General features: G+C 41.0%; 1 protein-coding gene across 4 annotated transcripts in view; it reads right to left on the bottom strand.

The window, feature by feature from the left end:
• CC2D1B (coiled-coil and C2 domain containing 1B) overlaps nucleotides 1-26133 on the bottom strand; it is a 32923-nt gene extending 6790 nt beyond the window's left edge. Inside the window, exons 1-20 of one of the 4 annotated variants that reach the window (XM_081947246.1) lie at nucleotides 25582-26133; nucleotides 24582-24733; nucleotides 24360-24483; nucleotides 21160-21292; nucleotides 20882-20982; nucleotides 17922-18038; nucleotides 16779-16910; nucleotides 15649-15961; nucleotides 15371-15495; nucleotides 13858-13933; nucleotides 11703-11813; nucleotides 11305-11435; nucleotides 9440-9512; nucleotides 8496-8629; nucleotides 7620-7815; nucleotides 6494-6666; nucleotides 4128-4253; nucleotides 2117-2175; nucleotides 648-764; nucleotides 160-233 (exon numbers count right to left, since the gene is read on the bottom strand). In XM_081947246.1, coding sequence (XP_081803372.1) covers nucleotides 160-233; nucleotides 648-764; nucleotides 2117-2175; nucleotides 4128-4253; nucleotides 6494-6666; nucleotides 7620-7815; nucleotides 8496-8629; nucleotides 9440-9512; nucleotides 11305-11435; nucleotides 11703-11813; nucleotides 13858-13933; nucleotides 15371-15495; nucleotides 15649-15961; nucleotides 16779-16910; nucleotides 17922-18038; nucleotides 20882-20982; nucleotides 21160-21292; nucleotides 24360-24425 — 2257 coding nt within the window. In that variant the 5' untranslated portion in view covers nucleotides 24426-24483; nucleotides 24582-24733; nucleotides 25582-26133. The remainder of the gene's footprint in view (nucleotides 1-159; nucleotides 234-647; nucleotides 765-2116; nucleotides 2176-4127; nucleotides 4254-6493; nucleotides 6667-7619; nucleotides 7816-8495; nucleotides 8630-9439; nucleotides 9513-11304; nucleotides 11436-11702; nucleotides 11814-13857; nucleotides 13934-15370; nucleotides 15496-15648; nucleotides 15962-16778; nucleotides 16911-17921; nucleotides 18039-20881; nucleotides 20983-21159; nucleotides 21293-24359; nucleotides 24484-24581; nucleotides 24734-25581) is intronic. The other 3 variants (XM_081947247.1, XM_081947244.1, XM_081947245.1) reach the window with 3 other exon arrangements.
• Between the last annotated feature and the right edge of the window lie 598 nt (nucleotides 26134-26731).

Here is a 26731-nt window from a genome sequence, read left to right as displayed (position 1 = left end):
CTTCAGTTCCCTAAAGCTGACTTTTATGTAATATAAAGTTGGCAAGAAGCGTTCTGCAGTTAGCTATCCTTCAACATGAAATTCAGAGATTTAAAAACAAGTGGGACAAACTTAAACAGGGAAAAGGTTCCCCCAAATTACATGTTGGTTGTGAATTACCTGCTGGAGCTGGTAGGTTGATTCCTCTAACAATGATTAGATGCATTTCTGTGCTACTGAGTTCTGAAAATATTCTACAAGGCAAGTTAAAAGAATATATAAATAACTCAATTTTCTTCTTGACCTCACGTTTTCCAAATCAAATGTAACAGAGGTGTCGAAATCCAAATTATGGGGGAAATCATAACATGCTATGGGCACATTAAACAGAATTGCAGGGAGGCTGTCAAGAGGAGGAGATCTGGACACAACATGGATTTAGCTGACAGCTACATAATTTCTTGTCATGCTTCATTCTGCTCTGAAATGCGTATTTTTAAAAATTGCAGCTTTAAGATTTAGAAATATCAATACAGAAGGGCCATAGAATGCTAGATTTTTACTCCCAAATTTTTCAGAAGGGATTCATACAATTCATCGAGGTACAGGAACAAGAGTTTTGCAATCTTATTACTGCTCACAGAAGATCAACCCTTGGTTATCCCTACCTTACAATTTTAAAGGTTCGTTCTTCAAAGTGATGGCTTGGAGGATCTAACCCCTGCTTCTGGACGAGCTGTAAGATCTCTAGATCCTTTTTACAATGCTGGGCTAGCTTTTCAAACCTGAAACACAGAGAAAGGAAATGGGAGGTAGAGTGGAGATGATCAATGGAAAAGTACATTTTGGAATAGTTTTTATTTCTTATCCTGTACTGATAAGCATAGAATTCCCAACTCTCAAATTCCTGAATAGCACTTCAGATAATATCTTGGCTATTGACAGAAACTAAAAGTAATGTTACTAACGCTGTTGAATAACAATCAAAGTGACAGGTTTTAAAACGGATGGATTTGGAAATCAAACATTTAAGGCCATTTCACAACAGATATATATTTAATACTGTACTGAGTATGTAAAAAGCTTGGTTGATAAAGGAAAATATATAAAGCAAACAACTGAATATCCTTGAAAAAAACGTCCTGAAGAAAATTGTAGCTACCCTGAGTTGGCAGTGACAGTCCTAAATTGGTTAAAACTGGTGCTCAGCTATAGATTAAGAGAGGAGGTTTATGCCAATTGTTTTTCAATCTTGGCAATTTTAAGATGAGTGGACTTCAATGCCCAGAATTCATGCTGGCTGGAGAATTCTGGGAGTTGAATTTCACACATCTTAAAGTTGCCAAGTTTGAAAAATACTGATTTACGCAGAATGTACATTCTGTCAATCTTGTAGAAAAGTTATATACATATGAAACTTATTAAAATTACTTCAATATTTTTGGAATAACATACAGTCATTAAATATTTTTATATAGGCTACAACATTTCACTTGGGATATTCTGCAAAATCGGGCATTATTGATGGGGCCATTTTTCAACAAGCAAACGATATGAGAGTTCTCTACAAAATTTTGCAATTTGCTTCAAATCATATTTTCTATTAAACATTAGTTTAATAAGACACTAAAATTATGTATAGATCTATGGAAAAGCATATGGCAATTAAATACATTTTACAGTCTGTAACATTTATCTGGTAGATTAACTAAACAGAGTTGCAATCAATTGGACAGTTTATTTTAAAGATACTATTTTAATAGACATACTAAAAAATAGTCCCTACTGAGAAAAAGCATCATCTTATAGCATTTTCTCTTTTTCTCAACAGAAAGAAATGCTTCTTTTTTTTAAAAAAAATGTAGCAGTTTCTATAGGGAAGCAAAGACAGCCTGCATAAATATATCTACAATCCAGGTTAATATGCCAAATGCTATGTCCAGTACCATACAAAGCATATCAAGAAAATCCCCCCTAAGCTTCATATAGAAGGCAGAAGAAACAGTTTTCTTCCAAACAACAGAAACCAAAACTTGCAACAAGAAAAGATCTACTGCAAGCTCTCCCAAGTTACATTTTCTGCCCCAGATTTTTAATGTTACCACACATAACAAAATATCTTGAACTGCAAACCTACCTTGACGTTTCGGTTACATTTCCCAGATGCATAAATTGTTTGGAATACTGCATACATTTCTATTAATGGAAAGTAGAACAAATGTTTGAAATTGATTTGAAAGGATATTTATCCAGTCCGATGTGCAGAATTCTGGTTTATTACAACCAAGCAATCATACTGCTACATACTTCAGGATTACACATTTAGTGATTTCTACCTGCTTGCAAGAAAAGCTAAAGACACACACACACACACACATACACCTCCAGCCCCAGTCTTTTTAGCTCCCTCAAATTACTCTGAATTTATGAGGCAGTTAAGGGTATATGAATGAAATGTGGAGCAAGGATGATACTGTGCCGCTGGGTGGTATTTAAACTACTTGTAACTTGATAAGGGAGAATGAAGCATCTGATTAGGCTTCTACCTTTTTTAAAAAGTTTGTAAACTCCGCCTTTCCCTACAGGAGGCCTAGCTCCATTTTCTCTGCAATTAAATGCGAAGAAATGATTATAGAAAAAGTGAAGGAAAGTGATGGCAAGATATCACTGAAATGGGCTGTAGTTTCTCATGGGATGACAGAATTCCAACCCTAAACAGAGAACAAGATGGCTCATTTCAGACATCATGATAATTTGCTACCATGCACAAGTAGCAGAACCTCATAATCATGTGGTTTATACTCTTTCATTTTCAGACATGGCTATAGATAAGGAAACAGAAATGTTTCTTTAAAAAATCGCCAACATGAGTGAATTTTGATTCTTTGGAACTATAGTTTCTAAAAAGCCAGGTGCAAAGTTCATGGTGATTCTGCCTGGTTCAAAATTTCAAAAAGCCAAAATTTAAATCAGGAATGCAAAAAAAGTAGACTCAAAGCATCCTTTTGCAACCTCAGGCCATTTGTGGAGAGGGGGAGTTATGAACGACTTCACCCTTTTTTATTTGCATTTTTGAAGCTTTAAAAAATATTAAGGGTAAACAGACTCACAGAAATGGAACCTAACCCAATCTACTTTTGGAATGCAGCCCTGAAGTTGGTTAGTCTGATGAATTCTTCTAGCTGAAACAATTAGGGCAATTCCTGAATTAAACCAAAAGCATTGAAGGGTCCTTGGTGCACTCTGAGCTTGGCTGTTTTCTTGTGGACGTTTCATTACCCAAACTAGGTAACCTCATCAGTGCTGTCTCAAGAGAGCAATTTTTGTGGCCTGTCATTGGCCAGCGCAGCTGGCAGCAGAGTAAGGCAATGAGGAGGTTGGGGAGGGACATGGGCCAGTCCTGGAGGCTGGGGAACACTTGGACGACGGCTCTGCATCAGACCGTCTGGCAGTTCTCAGCTGCCTTTCAAGCTAGACAACAGTGAGGCAGAGGAACAGCTGGAGCCTGTCCCAAGTGTGCGCATGCGCAGAGCTGCCAGAAGAACAGCCAAGAAATCATGGTCGACTTGAGAGTAAAGCCACAGGTGGACGATGAATGGCCCCTCCCATAGCTAATAAAAGAGGAGTGAAAGGGGAGTGGGCTTTTGCAGGAAACAATTTGATTGTTCGTTTCAGGAGTGTGAAGATCTGTCTGTAAATCTCAAGAGACTCAGTGCCAAGTCTTTCCTTGCACAGCACTGTGTTTGGAAAATATTTACATGGCAGCTTTCCAAGCTAGATAAGGTCTGAGATCATAAATCTACCTTTGAAAGACTGTTTACCAGACCTTGCTGAATGTGAATGAGAGGAATTCACATTCGTTTAATAAAAGGGGTTTTGTCGGGACCAGGAATCTGCTTCATGCTTTTTGGGGAAGCCTAGGTCAGAACAGCACCCAGGATCCCTCATTTCAACTACAGCTAAAAATAGTCTCTTTTATAAGCACCAAAAGCATTCCAAAGCAAAGCTGTATGCAAAAGCGAAGACCGGTTCTCCTCTGAATGCCGCCTTTTTGCTTCACTGGACTGGAGAAGTTTGAGGCGAGAAAGGATGTGATTCTGACACCCGAGACTTTCTAGGGAACTACAGTTCAGACCACCTCCACTCACCTCATATTGGTCTTTCAGGAGACTGATGAGTTGAATGTAAACTTCTTCTACTTTCTGAGAAAGTCTAACGTCTTCATGATGTATGAAAATGAAATCACCCTCGTCATCCGTAGGAGGTGAAGGCAGCTGTACAGAAGAACACAGAACATGTCAAGAGATTCCCTGGAAAAAGTGTTGCTGAGATAAAGAGAGGCCATTCAGAGGAGACAGGAAAAGACTGGGGAGAAAAGGGCAACCAAACACTTCTCTTAGAACAGTGATGGCGAACCTATGGCATGCATGCCACAGGTGGCACGCAGAGCCATTTGTCAGGGCACGCGAGGCGCTGCCCTGTCACCTGGCCAGTGCGCATGTGCACGCTGGCCAGCTGAGTTCACCCTTTTTTAAAGCCACTTTTTGCCCTCCCCAGGCTCCAGAACCATTATAGGAGCCTGGCAAGGGCGAAAAGAGTCTCCCCCCCCCCCGAAGGCCCTTTGGAGGCTTCATGAGCTTCCCTGAAGCCTCCGGAGCACAAAAAACAGCCTTACAGGCAAACCGGAAGTTCGGGAACGGACTTCCGGTTTGTTCGGAGGGTCGTTTTGACTGCTCCGGAGGCTTCAGGGAAGCGTCCTGAAAGTCCCTCAAGCCTTTGGAGCAGTCAAAACGACCCTCCGAGCAAACCGGAAGTCACTTCCAGTTTGCTCGGAGGTTCATTTTGACTGCTCTGGAGGCTTCAGGGAAGCGTCCTGAAGGTCCCTCAAGCCTTTGGAGCACTCAAAACGACCCTCTGAGCAAACCGGAAGTCACTTCCAGTTTGCTCGGATGTTCGTTTTGACTGCTCCAGATGCTTCAGGGAAGCGTCCTGAAGGTCCCTCAAGCCTTCGGATCGCTCAAAACGACCCTCCGAGCAAACCAGGAGTCACTTCCAGTTTGCTCGGAGGTTCGTTTTGACTGCTCCGGAGACTTCGGGGAAGCGTCCTGAAGGTCCCTCAAGCCCCGGAGGGCTTCCGGGGGGGCGGGGAAGGCTGTTTTCACCCTCCCCAGGCTCCTATAAAACCTCTGGAGCTGGGGAGGGCAAAAAAAAGCATGCAAAAAAGTGCACGCATGCACACTGGGGTGTGTGTGTGTGTCACGTATTGCATTATGGGTGCGGCATGCTCGCAGACTACCCCCCTGCACTCCCCCCACTTATGGCACGCGAGCCAAAAAAGGTTCACCATCGCTGTCTTAGAATATCAACTTTGATCTCAAGGGCTCATGTGGTACAATGTACAGGTAGTCTTTGACTTACAACCCTTCATTTAGTGATGGTTCAAAAGTTACAATAGCACCAAAGAGAGTGACTTAAAAAGGTTCTTGCCCTTAACAACTATCACAGTGTTCCCAAAATTGGGGCTCTTAGCAACTGGCATATATTTAGGAAGGATGCCGTATCCAGGATCATGTGATCTCTGTTTCACAGCTGGCTTCTGATAAGTAAAGTTAACGAGGGAAGCCGGATGGTTGTACAATTGGGTGCCACTCACTTAACAATAGCCTCACCTAATGATGGAAGTCCCTGTCACTATTTAATTATAAGTTGAGGATGACCTGTATCTGTTTTCATGGACTAGCAGGCAACCGCAGAATGCAGTACTACATGACACTGAATAGCTTTCAAAGGCCAGTGATCCATCTACGAGAATGCTAAATGACTCCCAGTAATTGAGGCAGTGAGGAACTTTGCCTGCCCCATCTTTCCTAAAGTTTTGGAGATAGCACTTTCCATTAGCAATTGTGAAACAATATTTAGATTGACTCCTGAATTGTTGATCAGAAAGGTCAGCAGTTCAGGGGCTTGAATCCCTAGTGCCGCGTAACGGAGTGAGCTCCCGTTACTTGTCCCAGCTTCTGCCACCTAGCAGTTCTAAAGCATGTAAAAATGCAAGTAGAAAAATAGGGACCACCTTAACAGCGTTCCATGCGCCTTTGGCATTTAGTCATGATGGCCACATGACCATAGAGATGTCTTCAGACAGCGCTGGCTCTTTGGCTTTGAAACAGAGATGAACCCTAGAGTCGGGAATTACTAGCACATATGTGCAAGGGGAACCTTTATCTTTACCTGTACCTGAGTGTGGAAAGGGGATGTTTATATTATTCTTTACCTTCTCAGCCCAAAATGTTTTGAACTAACTCTGTATCTATGACGTTATATATTTGTGAGAACTTGCAAATAACTGCTATTTCAAGAAACCATGGCTTCAAAAACCCTGAATTATATGAGGATGCAACCATGAAATTACCTCTTTCTTCACCACCTAGTTGAACTGTTCCAAACATAGGAACAATACATTATTTTTAACAACAACACATAGAGACATTCGAAATAAGCCAGTCTTGCTAACCTTTGAAATATCTACCAATTTGCCATTTTTGGCCATCTCAATTTTTGGATCTAAGCTCTTGGCTGTTCTCAGGTAGGTCTTGGCTTGTTCGAGATCATTTTTCTTTTTTGCCTGAATTGCAGCTTTGAGGTATTGCTTTTTTCTGTTCTCTAAAAATTCAAGATGCTCCTTGGCTGAAAGGAAACAAAAACGTTCCTCCATTTAAAAAAATGTTTCAGATGCAGATCTGACCCAAACAACAAACCTTCGTGCTTTTCATTTAATCACACAGGCAAATACACAGAAAACCATTGATCAAATACCATTGTACAAAAGGACGCTGAGGTTACACTGCACAAGGGTGAGAGTTGGAAGACAGCAGGGGTATAAACCACCTTTTGTTTCTGAGAATCTGCAGGTCTAACCATGGTGCAGATTAGGGTGTACTACAATTTTCTGAGGGTTCCCCCCAGCAGTGGGATTCACTTACCTTCCCTACTGGTTCGCAAATGTGAGTGCACGTGCCGCGTCTGCACATCGGCTTCTGCACATGTGCAGTGCTCATGCATTACGTTGGGGTGGGTGGGCGGAGCCTCCCGCGGCCACCGCTACCGGCTCACTCGAACTGGAAAGAACTGGCTGAATACCACCTCTGGTTCCCTACCCTTTCCCTTTTTCAGAAGTTTACTGTTTTATACTGTTCTAGGGCATCCACTACAATTTTTGCATACTTCTCAACTGAAAAATTGGGAGAAACCATGCCAGTTGTAATTAAAATCACTCCAGGGCTACAAAGAAAAGGGATCAGGGAGAGTCACATGTGCCATCAGGATTCAAATTGCCCATTTGGTCTAATACAGTGGTTCTCAACCTTCCCAATGCTGCGACCCTTTAATACAGTTCATATTGTGGTGACCCCCCCAACCATAAAATTGGTGTCTCGGTTCCTAAGACCATCGAAAATATGTGTTTTCCAATGGTCTTAGGCGACCCCTGTGAAAGGGTCGTTCGACCCCCAAAGGGGTCCTGACCCACAGGTTGAGAACCACTGGTCTAATACATCAGAACTGTTTTTATTGTCACAATATGGTGTAAACAAGAACAAAAAACAATATGACTGCTGGAGTCAGGTCTCTGCAAACCTTACCAGCTGAAGGGAGATGCTCAGTAGATGGAGATCTCTCTGATGCTATTCCAGAGATAGGCAGGGAATGATCTTTCTCTGAAGGGGAGTCTCCCTGGGTTACAGTAGATTGCACCACTAGCGGCTGAACAATTTGCACAGGTTTTGTAGGTAGCGGGGTGGGTTTTGGGGCAGCTGGAGCCTGTGTGGAAGATTCACCCTACAGAAATGAAACAGAAGTTAAAAGCCATGGGCATGAACATTAAATATAGGAAAATCACCAATAGTGAACACATAGATCCCATTACAGCAAACGGCTGCTCTGGGATTGTCCAAAATAGAGAAGCCTCATCCTTAAAATGTGGCCTGGTCACAAAATGATTGAACGCATCCTTCTCCAGTTTAGATTTTCCAAAAGACTAAATTATAATTTTCCAAAATTCCCATAATGTATCCTGGCAGGGAATTTCGTAAATTTCAGTTCAGCATGTTTTGGAAGGTGTCGGAGTGGAGAAGGACGGATTTGGAGTACTCCATTATTCAATATGGGATCGATGAGATGATGAACTAGTAAAAGGAACTCAAACTTTAAATCTTAACTGACATTAACAAGGCAAGAGTAATATTCAACCTTAAACAACCACATTTTCATGATCCTCTATGTCCTAAATCAAAACAAAATGTGCATCAATACATCGCTAAGAGAACTGTAGGATTAAACTATTTTTTTTTCTTCCTAACATTTTTCCTGCAAGTTCAAAGTCCGCTTTTGTTGAACCAACCAAGTGTTTGTCCTTTGGTTGTGACAGCAAGTCATGTGACAGCAACCTGATGCCATGAGTTTGACGTGCTCTAGACTAAACTGGCTCTGTTAAGCTCATATTTATTTTAGTAATATACCTCATCATCATGATCTTTGTCATAGGTTGTTTCTTCCTCCTCTTCCATGTTAATCAATGTGTTAGCATTTTCCAGCACTCCAGAAACTGTGCTATGACCATCTACAGGCGACATTCCAGGAATTGGAGGAAATCCTAACAAAGTTCAACAAACAAGTCTCAAAATAACAGAAGGAAGAAATATAAACCACAAGCATTTAAGAAAGTCACGATTTTAAAAGGGAAAGAGTTTAACATTTGGGTTACAAACGTTTCAAGATCTTAAAATTTGTGGGCTAAAATGATAGCTCACAAAACAAATACCAACAATTAATAGTATCTCTGAAAAACTGACACAAAAATCCCAGCAATTAAGTTTAATTTATTCCAAATGGAAATGTATGAATATCGAAAATCAGAATGATATTCCACATCCATTATGTTTATACATAGGACAACTTTCCCATATTAACTATATGGTTTTAGATATGGACAGAATGTTGTTCTGTCGCATAATTTTATCCATTTGCACTATAATACTTGTGATCATCCCAGGTAAAAATATTGCAACTTCATCCTCAAACTTTCCAACATAAATGAAATATATCAGCAAGTGCATTCTCCAGAACTCCATATGTATGAAGGGTTATTCACAGTTCTCATTTCCATAAAATCCACAGCGTTCACAATAGTAGAACAGAGGGGCTGATTTGGGATAATAGCAATTTTTACAATTTCTGCTAATACAGTAAGGCTAAAGATTCTTAGGGAAGTAAAACTTTCAAGCATTTGTTTGTTGTTAAAACCATTCACATGATTTAGAGGTGACAACAGGCCATATTTTTCTGCACATTTCGTAATGCTGCCTCAGTCTCACAACAATCTGCTGAAATATATTTGGCACATAGAAAATGTTGATGCTAGGATATTTCTCACTATGCACAACCCTGATAGTTACCCACTTACCAGGGGGGACCGGTAGTTCAGCAAAGTTCACTTTTCTTCCTGATTTATGTGCTTTTATGGCATCTTGATATTGCTGCAATCAGATATGTTATTTAGAGAGAGAAAATACATACTTTTCCAGCAAGCCGGCCTGGCCTGTTAATTTTAACTTATTTTAAATGTATTGTCTTTTAAATTCGGTTTGGTTTTTTGGATATAGATTTAATTTTTTTAAAAAAACTTTTGGGATGTGTGTTTTTTAATGTTGTACGCCGCCCTGAGTCCTTTTGGAGAAGGGCGGCATATAAATCCAAACAAACAAACAAACAAACAAACTTATTCCTCATTTGCTGCCAGAAATCAATATGTCTTTGAAAATTCTCTTGGAGCAAGAGAGAAGAGTATGTCTCATAGAGTTGCATGCACAAATTAGGTACATAAATATGAAATATGTGTTCAGATTGGTAGAAAAATGCTATATTTAACTTTGTATCATGAAGTTCTGGTTCATTCAGGGATTCATTGAAACACACAATTTGACCATGTAACTTTTGCATGAACTCTATCTAAAAAAAACACTTACTTTACACAGTACACAATTATCAATGGGCTTTTTTGGCAAAGAATATTAACTCATGCCTTTGTGATTTAATTTGATGTGTCCTTATACCTGCTTATTCAGAATTAAGTCCCACTAAGTGCAATGGAGCTTACTCTTCCATAAAGGGGCACACTATTCTAGTTCAATATGAAAACACATTTTCATACCATGTTGTGTAGTGTTGTACAGAAAACAAAGGAGCCAGGTTTGTCTAGTGGTTAAGATGCTAGAATGGGGTGGGGGGGAGATGGGAAACCTGAATCCCACTTCCCTAGGCAAGAAAGCCAACTGAATAATCTTGGACAAGTCAACAGCTCAGTCCTAGGAAGATGGCAATGGCAAACCACCGCACAGATCTGCTGTACACAGGCAGTGATCAATTTATGCTCACTCATTCAGCAAACTTTCAAAGTTATGATGATGCTGAACAAATGGCTTCCCTGGGAAGTCAAAGGGGAAGCCAGCAGAAAAATTTGCAAGTCCCTGGGGTAAGTCTCTCCCACCACCATACCTTTGTCCAGCCATTCTTGGTTTCAACTGTTGCTGATTTGTACTTTCCCAACCGCTACTGCAAGGCTTTTCTAGCACTGTTTTTGGATGCTGCTTAAACCTCACTGGCACTTGTATTTCCCTATACACCCTCCCTGAGCCTCACAGTGCCCTCTTCGCACCCTTGCTCAATCCTTTGCATACTCTCACTGTGCCCCTCTTACACACCCTCGCTGTGCCTATTTCACATACTTCTGAGCCCTCCCCAACACTCATCGTGCTTTTCCTGCAACCTTAGGCACCCCCACAAATTGTCCATGAGCCTTGCCACGCCTCCCTCCCACTCATGCCCTCCCGTACCTGACAGCAGCCATTTAACTGCCTGCATGCTTTGCTTATGAGCCACTTGGAACTTTCAATTTCCTGTGGGCTTCCCCAATGACTTTATTTTGGGAGGCTGACAGGAAGTTGCTTTGCTTAACAACCATGAAATTCAGTTAACAAAAGCCACCTGGACTGCAGGAACTGTGACTTCTGAGCTATACGGTTATGCTTTAGAACCGTATTGTTTAGCGACAGAAATTCTGGTCTCAATCTTTGCCATAAGTCGAGAACTACCTACAGTTAAGAGTTTAAGACTTTGTATAATTCAAGGCCGATTTGAAGTAAAAAAAATAAAATCAGAAAACCACCTCTCAATTATATTTTGGTGAAAAGATGCTAAATCTATGCCTCACAGGAAAGGGGGAGCTATTGCTAGCATCAATTCAACCCCACCCTTATTTTTGTTTTTAACCTTGGCTATTCTGTCGTGCATCCTACTTTTCCGGCCATCACCATTTGCTTTGGCTTGAGCTGCTGCTGACTTATATTTTTCCAGCCTCTGATTCAGAGCTTCTAGCACCGTTTTTGGCTGCTGTTGGGAACCTATGAAACACATACAAAAAACATACCTTAAGAGCACAGTCATGGAATGTGTATCTCTTTCTTTTGCTGTAATCAAACCAGTATTACTTATTGATCAAAAAAAACAACACTAAAAGAAGCTTTACTTTTTTGCAATATGTTTGTTTTAAGGTTGCCCTTAAAGACAGCCACAACAACCACACCCACAACAACAATAGCAAAGCAACTGTGTTTGTAATTTTAATACCATAGCTAATTACAGGGCCATATCTGTAAGACACATCTCACCTGGCTCTTCGTAACCTTGAAAATCCGGTTTAGTCACAAGCTGACAATTTTCCACAGGTACAGATGGAGTTTGTATTGAGGGAGACTGCATGTCGTCTGTACTTTCAAGTTCTGAAAAGAGCATTTATAAAGACCAAGAAAATATCTGGCTACGTTTCATAATAAGCCAGGAAATGATAAATTCAGTTTAATTGGAGCACAATTTAATTAGACCCCAAGCAAACAAATCAGTACACAGATTAAAACAGCCAACTTAAGAAGTACCTATCAAATATCCAAAAATTCCCTTTAACTGAAAATAATTTTAATAATGTGTTGGCTGTCCAAACAGTGACAACTGGATGGATGCAAAAAGGAGGCAATGGCTTATATCTGTTTACCAGGAAAAACCAGAAAGGTATATTTATTCATTACAAAACAAAAATAGAGGCAAGTAACGAGCACACCTGAGGTATGAGATTACACGCCTCGAGGACTAAAAAATTTAAGGCATCCAGATTTAGGCTTAAGCAGATCCACAAATAATAATACCGTGTTTCCCCGAAAATACAACCTGTTCTGAAACTAAACCCTTGCGACATTTTTCGCGTGCGCAAAAATATAAGCCCACCCTCGAAAATAAGCCCTCTGGACAATCCCCCCCCTCCGACCAGGCAGAGCACCGCTCGCCGACCTAGCGGTATCCCGAAGGCACCAAGCCACGGGAATGAGGTGGGGGCAAAGGCGCTTGCGTTGCTTGGTGTTTTCGGGGTACCGCTAGGTCAGTCAGCGGCGCTGTGCCCAGCTGAAGAGGGGGGGGGTTGCTGGGCAGCTGCTCTCTTACGAGCGGGCTCCCGAAGAGCCGGGCAAGCCTCAGGGTCGAATGGCTGTGTTGCGCTGTACAATCTGCAGCCCACAACCATAGAGCATACTTCCAGAGCGGCATCCATCCTCCGTGCTTTGAAAAAAAAAACCAAGCGGCGGACGGCGCCAGCAGCGCAGATGCCCTTCGCGCGAGTGGGGAGCGGAAAAGCCGCTGCGCAACTCCCCTCTCCAGCCATGCAGAGCCCCATTCACTCACCTAGGGGCATTCCGAAGGCACCGAGCCACGGCAGGCGGAGGGCGGTGAACAGGCGCTCGCGTTGCTTGGTGCCTTCCAGGTACTGCTAGGTCGGTCAGCGGCGCTGTACCCGGCTGGAAAGGGGGGTTGCTGGGCGGCTGCTCATAAGCTTGGTCACCTCATGGCTGCTGCGTTGCTGCTGCGACAGCGCAACACAGCCATTCGACCCTGAGGCTGTGCCCGGCTCTTCGGGAACCCAGTCACAAGGGAGCAGCCGCCCGGCAACCCAAAAATAATAAGCCCTCCCCTTTAATAAGCCCAAGGCCATATTTCGTGGGTCAAAAAAATATAAGACCCTGTCGTATTTTCGGGGAAACACGGTAATACAAATGGTCCACAAGAAAAACAGCATGCAGGTAGTCGACAGTTTATGACTACAATAGAGCCCCACCAGGCAGTTGAGTTTGGCCCCATTTTATGACTTTTTTTCACCACAGTTGCTAAGTGAATCATTGCAGTTGCTAAGTGAATCATGCAGTTGTTATATGAATTTGCTTTCCCCCCATTGACTTTGCTTGTTGGAAGCCAGTTGGGAAGGTCACAAGTGGTGATCAAATGAGATCCGGGACAGTGCAACTGTCATAAACACAGGCCCCTTGCCCAGAGCCTGAATTTTAGTGCATGATCACTTGCTGCAACAGTTGTAAGTGTGAAAAATGGTCATAAGACACTTTTTTTCAGTGCCATTGTAACTTGGAATGCTCACTAAATGAATGTTTGCAAGTTGAGGACTAGCTGTCACGGAAGCAACATTAATTGGGTTTCAAAAGAAAGAGGATTGAGAATCATGTAGAAGTTTTTGCAAGTCTTTTAAGGACACGTGTGCAATGTTTACAGAGTAACCTAATAGATGAAAAAAAAACCATATTTGCTTCCAGAGTCATTTTTTAGGTATTGGAAAACAAACTTTAAAGTACTGGAAAATTTTAAACCTGAAAAGTCAAAGCCTCCATACTCTTGGGGTTTGCATACCAGGGTATCAGAAGGTTTGGGGCTGCAAAGAGGCCTACTGCCATTCTTCATACTTTATCCAAGAAGAAAGAAATTATTTCTTACTTTCCAGGGCAGGAGGCATATCCTTGAGGTCTACAGGCTGCCCATTATCCAAGGCTTCTATAACCAGGCTAAATTTCTGAAATATAAAAATAACGTCTCGGAAGGTTAAAAGATCTAATATACTCTTTTGCCAAACAATTCACAAGGCAGTGATTTCATATAGGACCCCAAAATATTTTCAGAATCCTAAAAAAACTACTTCCATTTAAAATAAAACATTCTTGAGCTTCTACTCTTCTGAGTGACAATGATACAATGCTTAAAAAAATCAGAACAGAAACAATATGGGTTTTTAAAAATCAATTGGCCTGAAGTCTTATTTTTCCTCTCTGTGATACTGAAGTTAGACCCTATAATTTATCCCTATCACAGGTACATCTATCTTATTTCCTAGACTATCATTGTAGTTGCAAACAATTCTTAATGATATCAAGTCTAAATAAAGTGGGCAGCTGAAAGCCAAGTGAAACACATACTTCTAATTTGGATAAATTATTCCGATTCCATAACCTATTACTGTATCTGAACACCGTATAGATTTTCTAGTGCATGATTCTAACATTTTATTCCATTTTGGGTTTATTTTATTTGATTTCTATAACCACCCATCTCAACAGGTGATTCTGGGTGGTGTACATCACACAGCATCCAACAGTGGTACTAATACATAAAGAAGAAATAATTTTAAAGCTGGGTTTATACATTGTGCTAAGCCGTAATATAGTTTGCCTGGTTTTAATTTAATATAGTTCTGATTAAATCCATTTGAAATAAACTAGGCTTATTCAATTAATCATAGATGAGCAAAGGTTAAGCAAATAATAGCTTAGGGCATGTCTGAGCTCAGTTCTTGGATCACAATTATACATAGCTGGTTTTCATTCAATTCCATAGTGGCTTTTAGAAAATATGGAATATTCAGATACAATGGATTCAAATCCTTCAGCCAGTTCTATTTCACGTACTGCATACAGTAGAACTTCTGGTCACAACTATAATTCATTCCACAACTTTGGTCACAACCCGATTTGGTCATGACCCGAACCTAATTTGAAAATTTGGCGCTTACAAAAAAATAGTGCGGAAGGGGAAATTGGCTGCAAAAAAAAAAAATTGTGAAATTTTTGGTTGGAACCCGATTTGGTCGTGATCAGAAGCATTCATGGCCAGAGATTCTACTGTATAAGGAAATCCTTGGGATTTCAATAGCCATGTAACATAAAGTTGCTCAGAGAAGAATAAGTATTTTATTGCAATGGTCTCCAAGTCACTGGTGTCCAGAGTTGTTGAATTACCACCCCAAACAGGTAGCACAGCCAATCAATCAATCAAGCAAACAATCAAAACAAACGAATCATTCTCAACTGGTCGTGAGGGGTTCTGTAGCCTAGATTATTTTAATATCCAGAGGGCATCTAACTGTGGAAGTCAGGGAAGAATGCAAGATTCAAAAGCCCAACACAAATTCTGGTTTGATAAAGCCGCCTTGATTCGTTGATTAATGAAGCCTCACCTTCCCAGTCCTCATGTATTCTTTTGCCTTCTCAAGGTCACCTTTCTGTTTAGCTTTCAATGCTGCTAATTTGTACTCCTTCTCCCTTGTCACAAGCAGTGCCCGTGTGTCAAGATGTTTGGAATCTGAACAACATAATAAAGTCAGCCAATAAAACATCTCCTATAGAAGAGTAACTATTTTTGGCCCTCGCCCCCACATCTGGAACAGAAAAGCAGGAACATCCTGTACGCAGAATGGGTTCCTGCTGAAAAAGCATCAACTATAAAACTACTTACTGTTTTCCAAAGTAGCTTTTGTTCCCAGGTCATGTGTGTTTACATCCTGATCCTCAACAGCAGTTCTGTTGACAGACAGCTGCTGATCACTGGGATCTGTCCATTTCTGGGCTGCTGAGAGATCCTCCACTCCTTCCTCCTCAGGTAATGTTACTTCATCTTGATCATCTTGAGTTGAGCTTTTAGGCAAGTCACTGTGCGGCGTGGCCTGTGGCACAGATGAAGAGCTCTTTCCAGATCCCACAGGAGGTGGCATTTCTTCTTCATTCACTTTTTTGCCATTCTTCAACGCAGTCAGCATGGATTCCAGTGTCTAGCAATTGCAAGGTAACGCCAAATGATAAGCTGAACAACTTCTTTTTTAGAGATATCCTAATCAAGCTCATTCATTACAGACATACTGGCAACATATTCCACAGAGCTAATAAAAGAAACATATTTCAAAGCACCTCAAAATAACTGTAGAAATGTGTAGTTACAAAATTAAGGAGATTTTCTCTTCTCAGTTACACATGTATCAATTTTCTTAATATATCTCCATCAATGTGTAGTTACAAAATTAAGGAGATTTTCTCTTCTCAGTTACACATGTATCAATTTTCTTAATATATCTCCATCAACCTATTTGGGAGTTTCTAAATGATCAAAAAATATAAATTGTAACAAATCAATTAAAGCAGAAGTGTTCTTTTTATACTTTTATTCTTTAGTTTGTGACACTTGGCTAAAAATACCTATAAACTATTTAAACTCAAATGTTTAACATTTACCCTCAGCTAATTTTAGATTATATTTTTTCCCAAATAGATACGCTGATTCTTTTAAAAATGACCTGTATTATACCTTTTACAATGATTTTTAAAGGTTAGCTAAATATCCAGAATTATTTATTAAACTTAGCTTGCTAAAGGAAAGTATACTTGACTAAATCATTGCCTAAGATAGTTTTTACTTTATGCAACAAACATTAAGAACCATGTGTAATTTATTCCAACTTTAATCTGTACCAAATTTTAACAGAATATGATTAGCATCTACATGATGCTCTCTTCTCAGCACATTCTGTGGTCCTCCTGGATTGTTTGAACAACTCCTCCCCAGGAAAATAATCGGTCAATAATCCGACATACCTTGAGACCTCGCTCGTATCGTCGCACTTTGGCATTCTCACCAGCCTCCTTTGCGTTCAGTATTGCTGTCTTGTAAATAGCTATCCTGTCTTCTACAGTCTTCTGCAATCCACTGGAAACAACAGGAATCATCTCGAAGAAGAAAATAAAGAGAGAAAATAAAGGAGGCAAAAAGAAGATCAAGCAAGCCACTCAAGCATCCATACGAAACTGCTACTTCGAACATGGACAGCTTGGACATCAGACTTAAAACCAAAGATCTTGAACAGAAGAGCATTTGTGCCCCAGCACCTCCGGGCCTTTTGCCCAGAGAAGCAGCAGATGGTGGGTGGGGTACCTCTGGAAATTATGCAGACACAGGATAACTTCACAGGGAGAATTTAAGGAATTGGAAGTCTCAGCCATTTCAGGGAAAGGCTGGACAGACAGTTATTTAGAGTATAAAATGACTACTCTTCCCTGTAGAAATGAGGGTGCAAAGCAGTTCTTAACATTATGTCTACTTATAAAATTCTTTTCTTCTACTCAAGCACTATATTCAGTCATCCAAGAAGAACCAGTAGCAATGACAAACACTCTGCCAAGAGACTGATAGTGTAAGTAAATGTCAGCATCACTGCTTATCATCAGAATTGATAGCAAGCACATCTCACAGGGTAGTTTCAAAGGGGAAACCACCACTATCACATAGAGGAAACACACAAACAGAAGAGACTGTCCTGAGATGATAATCTTCGTTTATATTGCCTACAGACTGCTTGTAAGCTGACATCTTAAGGGGCCCTTAGTCATACTTATTTGCAACCCTCCAAAAGATGTGCTCTAAACTATTCAGACAATATTGCTTTTTATTATTCTCTCCTTTGAAAATGTTAATGATCTTTGAAACTGCCTTAGAACAAATGCCAAAGGCTACAACAAGGCTATCTTCTAGCACACGAGGCAGAAATCTTTTAAAAAGGAACAGAAAACCTCATGCCCTTCAGATGTTTTGGACTGTAACTCAATTAGCCAAAGCAAATATGGCCAGTAACTGAGAACAATGAAAACTGTATCCAAGGATTGGGAATGTATTTATGATATGAATACACTGAACAATTGGGGGTAAAGCAGGTGATTATATTGTTCCTTTCAGCCAGTTACCTGTGTTGGCATATCAGTGTGATGCTCTGTGGTTATAGGAGACGTTCCCGTTGTTTCTGTCTCTCTCTCTATGGTTTCTTCTCCATGTTCCTCTCCCAGGACTTCCTGTAACTCTGCCTAGAATAAGGACCATGGCAGTTATTGCTACAAAATAGCTATTGCTGTTCCATGTTAAAATGAACTACCGAAAACTTAATGTATCTTCCCACACCTAGTGCCCTATAATTCCTAAATAGCAGGAGCAATAAGAAATAAAAACCGTCTTAAGTGCCACCGATGGATGAATTTCTGAAATAAAAAATACTTTATTTCAGAATTATAAAAACCAATAATGATAAATGTATCATATACAGGCAATCGACTTATGACTAACCATTTAGTGACCATTCAAAACCACAATGGCACTGAAAAAATTGACTTACAACCTGTCTTCACACTTACAACCGGTACAGGAACCCCGTCACGTGATCAAAATTTGGGTACTTGACAAGCGGTGTATCTGTACAATGGTTGCAGAAGGCAGAGGTCACATGATCTCCATTTGCAACCTTCTCATCTGGCTTCTGACAAGCAAAGTCAATGGGGAAAGCCAGATTCACTTAATGACTGAATAGCTTGTTTAACAATGGCAGTCATTTGCTTAACAGCCATTGCAGAAAAATCATAAAATCAGGCATGACTCAATTAACTGTTTTGCTCAGCAATGGAAAAATCTTGTACCGGTTATAAGTCGAGAACTACCTGTAATATGCAACTAGTTAATTCAACTAGTTAAAAATTATGTTAGTTAAAACCTGGTATTTGGCATGGGAGGAAAGGGAGAAGCATTCTGGAATGATTTTTTTTTCTAAATTCAGTGAAATGTGTTATTTAGAGGCATCTAATAGATTTTTCACTAAATTATGAACCAGTGCAGCACATTCCTTTATGAATGCTAATCACAACCAACAAAACAAAGTACCACAATTCAGCACACAAAGAGAATTGTCCCTGCATTAATTGTATATAATCTTAAACCGAAACCTGGCTGCCAAATTGAACTGTAGACGTACCACTTCTTAAAGCTGCAGCTAAGAATAGTTTTTTTCTTGCAAATTCTAGCCTAGGCTCTCAATCATGACAAAATTATGTCAACACCTTTGCCTACATCTTTTCTTCAGAATCATACCTTGACAAATATTTTAATTTGTTGTAGACATATTAAGTATGGAAAAAAGCTTAAGCACAACCCTGCTTGCATATTTTCAATTTCCTATACTTTTGCAGCCTTATTATCTTCTGCAGAGATATGAAAGGATAGCAAAGTTTGTTTCATATCATAAGATGGGTTTGCTTGTTATGAAACCAAACAGAAATATTTTTCCTTTAAAAAACCAAGAAATCAATTTACTACCGGGTTTCCACGAAAATATGACATGTCTTCATAATACAGCCATGCCACATTGTTCTGGTGGGCAAAAATATAACCATCACCCCCGCATATAAGCCCCCTGGACAATCCCCCACCTCCATCCAGGCAGAGCGCCGCTCATCAACCTAGCAGTATCCCAAAGGTGCCAAGCCGCGGGAACCTGGGGGGAGGCAAAGGTGATCGTGTTGCTTGCCACCTTTCGGATACCGCTAGGTTGGTGAGCAGCGCTGTGCCCAGCTGAAGAGGGGGGTTGCCGGGCGGCTGCTCTCTTGTGAGCGGGCTCCCAAAGAGCCGGGCACAGCCTCATGGCCTCATGGCTGTGTTGCGCTGTCGCAGCAGCGGAACACAACAGCCATGAAGTGACCACGCTCATGAGCAGCCGCCCGGCAAACCCCCTTTGCAGCCGGGCACAGCGCCATTCACTGACCTAGGGGTATCGCCAAGCCGCATGAGCACCTGTTTGCTGCCGCCCAGCTCCCGCCCAGCTCCCGCCCAGCTCCCATGGCTTGGTGCCTTCCAAATGCCAGTGAATGGCACTCTGCGCGGCTGGAGAGGGGGGTTGTGCGAGCGGCTATTCCGAGTCTTTCGGCCGCTCTGGGTTGGAAGCCACGGAAAAAGCCAGGCTGGGATGGCGATGGTGGCGGAGGTGCCCTGGCTCCGTAATGAGAGCTGGGCAATGCATACTGAGGCTGGGAGGCAGGTGAGTGAGAGCGGAACAGCTGCTCGCGCAACCCCCCTCTCCAGCCATGCACAGCACCATTCACTGGCATTTGGAAGGTGCCAAGCCGTGGGAGCCAGGCAGCGGCGAACAGATGCTCACGCGACTTGGTGATACCCCTAGGTCAGTGAATGGCGCTCTGCCCGGCAGCAAAGGGGGTTTGCCGGCCAGCTGCTCGGGAGCGTGGTCCCTTCATGGCTCTTGTGTTGTGCTGCTGCGACAGCACAACACAGCCATTCGCCCATGAGGCTGTGCCCGGCTCTTTGGGAGCCTGCTCGCAAGAGAGCAGCCGCCCGGCAACCCCAAAACAATAAACCCTCCCTTCCATAATAAAGCCCTCGCCATATTTTGTAGGTAAAAAGAAAATAAGACCCTGTCGTATTTTTGGGGAAACATGGTATTCCTAAAGCACACAGGATATTATATATTTCTACTGTACACGTCCATGTGTATCACTTCTGTCCTCTGACTCCCAAAAATACCATTACAGAAGACTAATTTGATGTGATACAGTAGAATGTTTTAATGCCACAGCTTAAAACAAACCAGAATTTCTTTCATTTCCCTCTTAATACCCCTCAAATGCAACATTTGAAGCAATACAGTACATATTATCATATCCAATCTTTCTTATAAGCATCTTGGTACATTCTCAATGAATTTCGCTTCAATTCTCATTATTTTTCCAACCAACATGACTGCTTTCTCTTCTGGCTGCAGACTATAGGATTCGAAGTTTAATTTTGCCTGAGAAAAATGGTATGAAATGATGGTTTTTCTTTAGAACTAGGGGGGGGGGGAAGCAGTCTTCCAGCAGACTCCCATATATACCAAAAGTTCGGTATCTTCCTCCAGACCTTCATCATCATCATCATCCATGTCCTTCATGCACTCAGCAGCCATCTTTTCTATATGACCCATGGGCAAAGGGGCTGCAGAAAATTAAAATAAAAAAATCTTAAGGAAAGGAACTCAACATTCATGGTTACAAAAGGCAATTCCCATTTTAAAAAAAAAGAAGAAGGGAAAGATCCACAAAACAGCAGATAAAATGCGGTACCCAAGCAAATGTTCTTAAGCTTTTCCTGCTTGTCAGCAAATGTCCTTACATTTTCCTTTTGGTTTGGTTTTTCCAGTAGGCAAATTCTCTCCAGTAATAGCTGCTAGCTCAGCTTCTAGATCCCCATCGTCTTCTAGATCTAGTATCATCTCTTCAGGATTGAACTCTATAAAAAGACCCAGCTGTTGACCGGAAAATGATAATAGGATTAGTATCCGTATTGCACAAATGTCTATGCAGAATACATTAAATTGATAGCACTGCTTCTAACCTGTTTCATCCAATACCGGTATACATTTCAGGAATAAGGACACTATAACAAATACTATCCGCTTACAGAGTTCTATGACATTTTATAGTAACATGAACTCTATATTGAGATTTGAAAGATATATTTTAATAACAACCTTCCTTCTAGGAACCAAAAGTGACATATACTTTCTTCTTCCATTATATTCTGTGAGTGCATCTTAAACTAAGAGATATTTGACCCCAAATTATCCATTTATGGCAGGTGGCAATTTGGGATTAAAATTCTTAGATTCTCTAATCTAATGTTCCTTAAACTGAAAGGGGTTTTGCAATTTGGTTCCACTCCACTACCAATTCATTCTTGCCCATCACAGTGTGTGTGTGTGTGCCCGTGTGTGTGTGTGTGTGTGCCCGTGTGTCCACAAACACACATATGTGGGGCGGTTTGCTTCAATTATTTCTAATTTCAACTATTCAGAATCAAGAAGCAAAAACAATTTGACTTTCAGTAAGAGTTTGTACTCTTATGTCTGTGAGTCTCAAACTTAACAACTATTTCTAAGGTCTTTTCATTCCCAAATTCTGGAGTGAGAGATGTCTGTTCAAGTGGAAAATCTGTGTAATTTCCTTCTTTTTGCAAAGAGCTTAATATTTATTTTAAAATTCCATCACTTCCATTCCCCACTTATATAATGAATATAATTACCAACCACAGAGAGCACCAAGGACCCCTCAAAAAAGAGAGAATGGAAGAAATGTGAACGTGAGGTTTACCCTGGATTATCACGCATGCTATGATCTGGCACCCAGTCCATAAGGTATCATTAAATAATGTTTTTTTTTACACAGAGTCTGCTTATTATATAAAGCAAAGAGAATAAGATAATTATCTGCGTCCATCCCAGGACCACAAAGGAAAAGGAAGTTCAAGAAATACATTATATGATTAACATTTTAGAAATCAACCCAGCACTCCTATGTGTTCTGGAAACACACAAAAAGATCTGCCTTTGGAACTCAAAAATAAGGCAATTGAACTACATATTCCTGCTGGACCCAAACTTCATTCTCTATGGCAAAAAACAGGGATAAACTAAATGCTGGGACTACAATTTCCAGAGTTAGTGGGAATTGGTTATTCATATTCTATTAAATTCTTTATAATATAAACAGTCAGCTTCCATTCATTTTTAACATTTGTATTATAAGTAAAAATAAAAATGCCAAGTTTAGGAAACTCTACTCCTAAATAATAGAGGCCTTATTTAAAAAACAGCTAAAATAAATTCTTAGCAATAGCCAATACTATAGCTTCAATCTGAACTACTAATGCTGATCAAAATCCAAATGCTGAGTTAAGCACTTATGTTTATTAATTCAATGTCCTTAAATTAGTGCTTAATTTTTCTCTTAAGATTTATAAATTGTTTATTTCCTTGTTTTACGTTTGCTCTAAGACTATGTCTCCCTATTACCTTATTTAAATACCTCTAGAAGAGTAGATCTATCTCCCCTCTGCTACTTTACTCTCAACTTGGGTGCCCGGTATTTTTGCAAATCATGCCTATTAAAAGGATGAAATTTAACTAGTCTCTTCTTTTCCTCTTTCATAAGATCAGATCCAATAACACTTGAGAATTTTTACTCCTCCCTATAATACCCATTAATATGGCTATTTGTTCTGCTTGTCCACCTCAAAACAGGCTATTCAGTTTCTTACAAGGCAGTTTAGAAAGCTACTCTGAACTTTGTCTACATGTATAGTGGAATTGTTTTCTAAGCAGCCACAAGTTTCTTGCAAAAAACGTGGCTGCTTTAATGAGTCAAAGAGAGGTATTTCCCCCCTTTAGCTGCACATTATGAACAACTGTACAGGTAGTCCTCAACTTACGACCACAATTGAGCCCAAAATTTGTTGTTAAGTGAGACATTTGTTAAGTGAGTTTTCCCCCATTGTACGACTCTTCTTGCCACAGTTGTGAAGTGAATCACTGCAGCTGATAAGTTAGTAAGTCGACTGTTAAGTGGATCTGGCTTCCCTATTGACTTTGCTTACCAGAAAGTCACAAAAGGAGATCACGTGACCTTTGGAAACTACAACCGTCATAAATATGAATCAGTTGCCAAGTATCTGAATTTTGATCACATGACCACATGGGCGCTGCAATAGTTGTAAGCGTGAAAAAAGATAAGTCACTTTTTTCAGTGCTGTTGTAACTTTGAACAGTCGCTAAATGAACTGTGATAAGTGGAGGACTAGCTACATTGTATACTGTACTGGACAAATGTAAAAAAAAAAGACTGATGGATTTGATTTCACAGATACATTGTTTCAGGCATTTTTTTAAAAATCCTTTCCATTCTGATTATTGAAGGACTTTGTTTTTATAAAGAACTGATCAATTTAATTCCACTACTTTACTAGGTCAGGCAGTTATAGTCAAATTTCTATAAAATAGCTGGCATTTATTTAGATAACAAAGGCAACCATCACCTTAGTGACACTAGTAGCAACTATTGTCAACCACAAAATTTATGAAAACAAAGAATAGATTTAAATCAGTAATCATCAAAATTTCAGTATTTTTTCCATATTTTAAAGAACAGACTGTCCTCTGAATTAACAAGCATACCCAATATTTGTGGCTTAAATTTTTTTGTTAAGAATCTAGGATACCTTATAAGAAAATAACTCCACAACTCTAGCAAGAGAAAATGTTATGAACCACTTGCTGGGCTTTGGGTCAGATTTGATTTAAATCTAACAAAAACCTGAAATTGCAAAAGGCTGGATGCATGAATCTCAGTCAATCTGTGTCTCTTACCAGTACATAAATTTCTAATAATTTAAATGGTGGGTTATTGAAGAAATCTCTACTTCTTAAAGCATGAGGACCTCCAAGTCATCTCCTAATTATAGTTACAAAACCACACTCTATGTAAAGGAAATCATCTTTAACTGATACACAGCAAAAAGGAGTAACAGAAGAAATATACCTGTTTTGCGGCAGCTCCTGCCTGACCCTTGACCTGGGGGCTTTTCCTGGGTCTTTTACCAGGCATGCTGGTTTATCAACAGTCAACAAAGCCAGATTGCAGAATCCAGAAAGTTAAAAATTACCTGGAGACAATGAGATTCAAATGTAGCAATATATATTTGCAAGAACACCATATAGACATTCTCAATTTAAAACAAAACCAAACCAAGAGCATCCTGACTTGAAAAAAAGTCATCAAGATACTAGACTGCTGCTGTTCCCACTTGTAGATCTTAATTCTAAGATGTACATATTGTTAACTCTGTTTTCTTAGTACAAAACAGATGTGCACCATTGCTTCTAGAATATACACATGGCTTGAATTTTCTTCTTCTAATAAGGATAGAAAGCCAGAATTATTATTTTTTAAATATCATGATCGCATAGCAAACCCTAAAACAAAAGAAGACTCTCATATTCCAAACTGTTTACAAATCGAATGAGTAATATGGAATAGAATATTTTCAGCCCTTGAGGATTGGGGATTGGGGAGTTGACAGTCAGAAGCAAGAACTATACTTACAGCAGAACATATTTCTTTAGATGTTAGGAACTCAGGTCAATGTCAGAATACCTTATTTTAAAAAAAGCTAGAACCCCAATAATCATGTATATACCATGGTCTTGGTTTTCTGTTTATGCAGCAGGAAGCAAACCCTCAGTTACTTCCACAAAAGCGCCATCAAGTTATTTTTCAGATAGGTTGGCCTTCAACTTGCATAATTCTATGTCATCTGGGCGATTAAGGCTATCAAAGGCACCAAGTTCTAAGGAACTGCTTATCGCCTCCAAAATCCATTCCTAATTCATTCGGGCCCCACTTAACCCCTAGACCAGTGGTTCCCAACCTTCTTTTGGCCATGCACCACCTAAGCATCTCAAAAATCCTGACACCTCCCCCCCCACATATAATTCTTACTTTACTCAAAAAGTGAACTCTACACACACAGAGGAAGCCTAAAAGGCCATTAACTTGGTTTAAACAAGGTTTAAATCCCCCCAATTAAAAATCAAATTGCCCTCCCCCCCCGTGGGGCGTGGAACCCACGTTGGGAACCACTGCCCTAGACCTTCTGCATGGAGAAAGAAGGGGGCCACTGCCGCCTCTACAGGGAAGACAAAACTTGAGTTCAAGCAGCCTGACCTGCCCTGGCCCACTCCCACCTGCATCACCAACCTACCAGATGACTTGCACCTCTGCAATACCCAGCCGTGTCTTCTCAAGAGGCAGAGGCCCTGTTCCTATCAGCTGACCTCCAAAGACAGGCCGATTTAAACAGTAAACAGTAACAGAGCTGGAAGGGACCTTAGAGGACATCTAGTCCAACCCCGTTTCAGGAGGACCCTTTCCCCACGGTCAGATACGCCCAAGCAAGCGCACACACGTGTGAATCCACATACCCAGCCGACAAAGGGACTCAGCAGCCTGCCAGGGGGCTTAAGGCCAAGAACAGCGAGCCGCTGCTTTCAATTCATAACAAACCTTCCCACTGAGCAGCAGGAGGAAGAGGAGGGGCAGGTGGCAACTGCTTTCTCTCGGGCTCCAGGGAGACGAGAAGGCGTCCTATTATCTCCCTTCCACCAAGGCAAGCGGCCCAAGGAGGGCGGGGTGGGGGGACACGGCTCCACCTCCTGCCGCAGCCGACGGGCTACCTAGCGGAATAGGCAAAAAGGCCCCGGCGAGACGCGCGCCTCCCCTCCTACTTCGGACTCAGCTTGGGGCTGCACCAAGGGGCCCCGCAACGCGCAGGCGCGGAGGTTTATTCATTTTAGAGAGAGAGCGAGATGGAGGAGCCGGAGTGGGCGGAGCCTGAGCGCGCGAGGCAAAACAGGGGACTGTAATAATTGACTCCGAGGCCGAAGCAAGAAGGAAAGACAGAGGGAGGGGGAGGAGAGGCGTAGCTGAAGTACTGTTTGCCTTTCGGTGAGGTAAACGTGTAGCTCATTCTTCCCAACAACCAGATGATGCTTTGGACTTTGAACTCCCATCATCCTTCAGCCGAAACAGGGGTTATGGGAGTTGATCGAAAACATCTAGGCAGGGGTCTCCAACCTTGGCAACTTTAAGAATTGTGGACTTCAACTCCCAGAGTTCCTCGGTCAGCTTTGCTGGCCGAGGAACTCTGGGAGTTGAAGTCCACAAGTCTTAAAGTTGCCATGGTTGGAGATCCCTGATGAGGACGCCAGTTTGGGGGAAATCGTTTTAAGGGCTTTTTATGTTTCTATAATTATAAATTCTACAATTATTTAGCAACTCCGGTTGATTATTATTTTTTTGAATGATGTTTCTGCCGCAGAGCGAGAAATCAAGTCTGAACAGCCACTTCTGAG

This window comes from Natrix helvetica (assembly GCF_964273705.1).
Source record: "Natrix helvetica genome assembly, chromosome: 3".
Lineage (NCBI taxonomy): Eukaryota > Metazoa > Chordata > Lepidosauria > Squamata > Natricidae > Natrix > Natrix helvetica.
The sequence above is the reverse complement of the archived record's forward strand: the minus strand, read 5'-3'. Positions and strand labels throughout refer to the sequence as shown.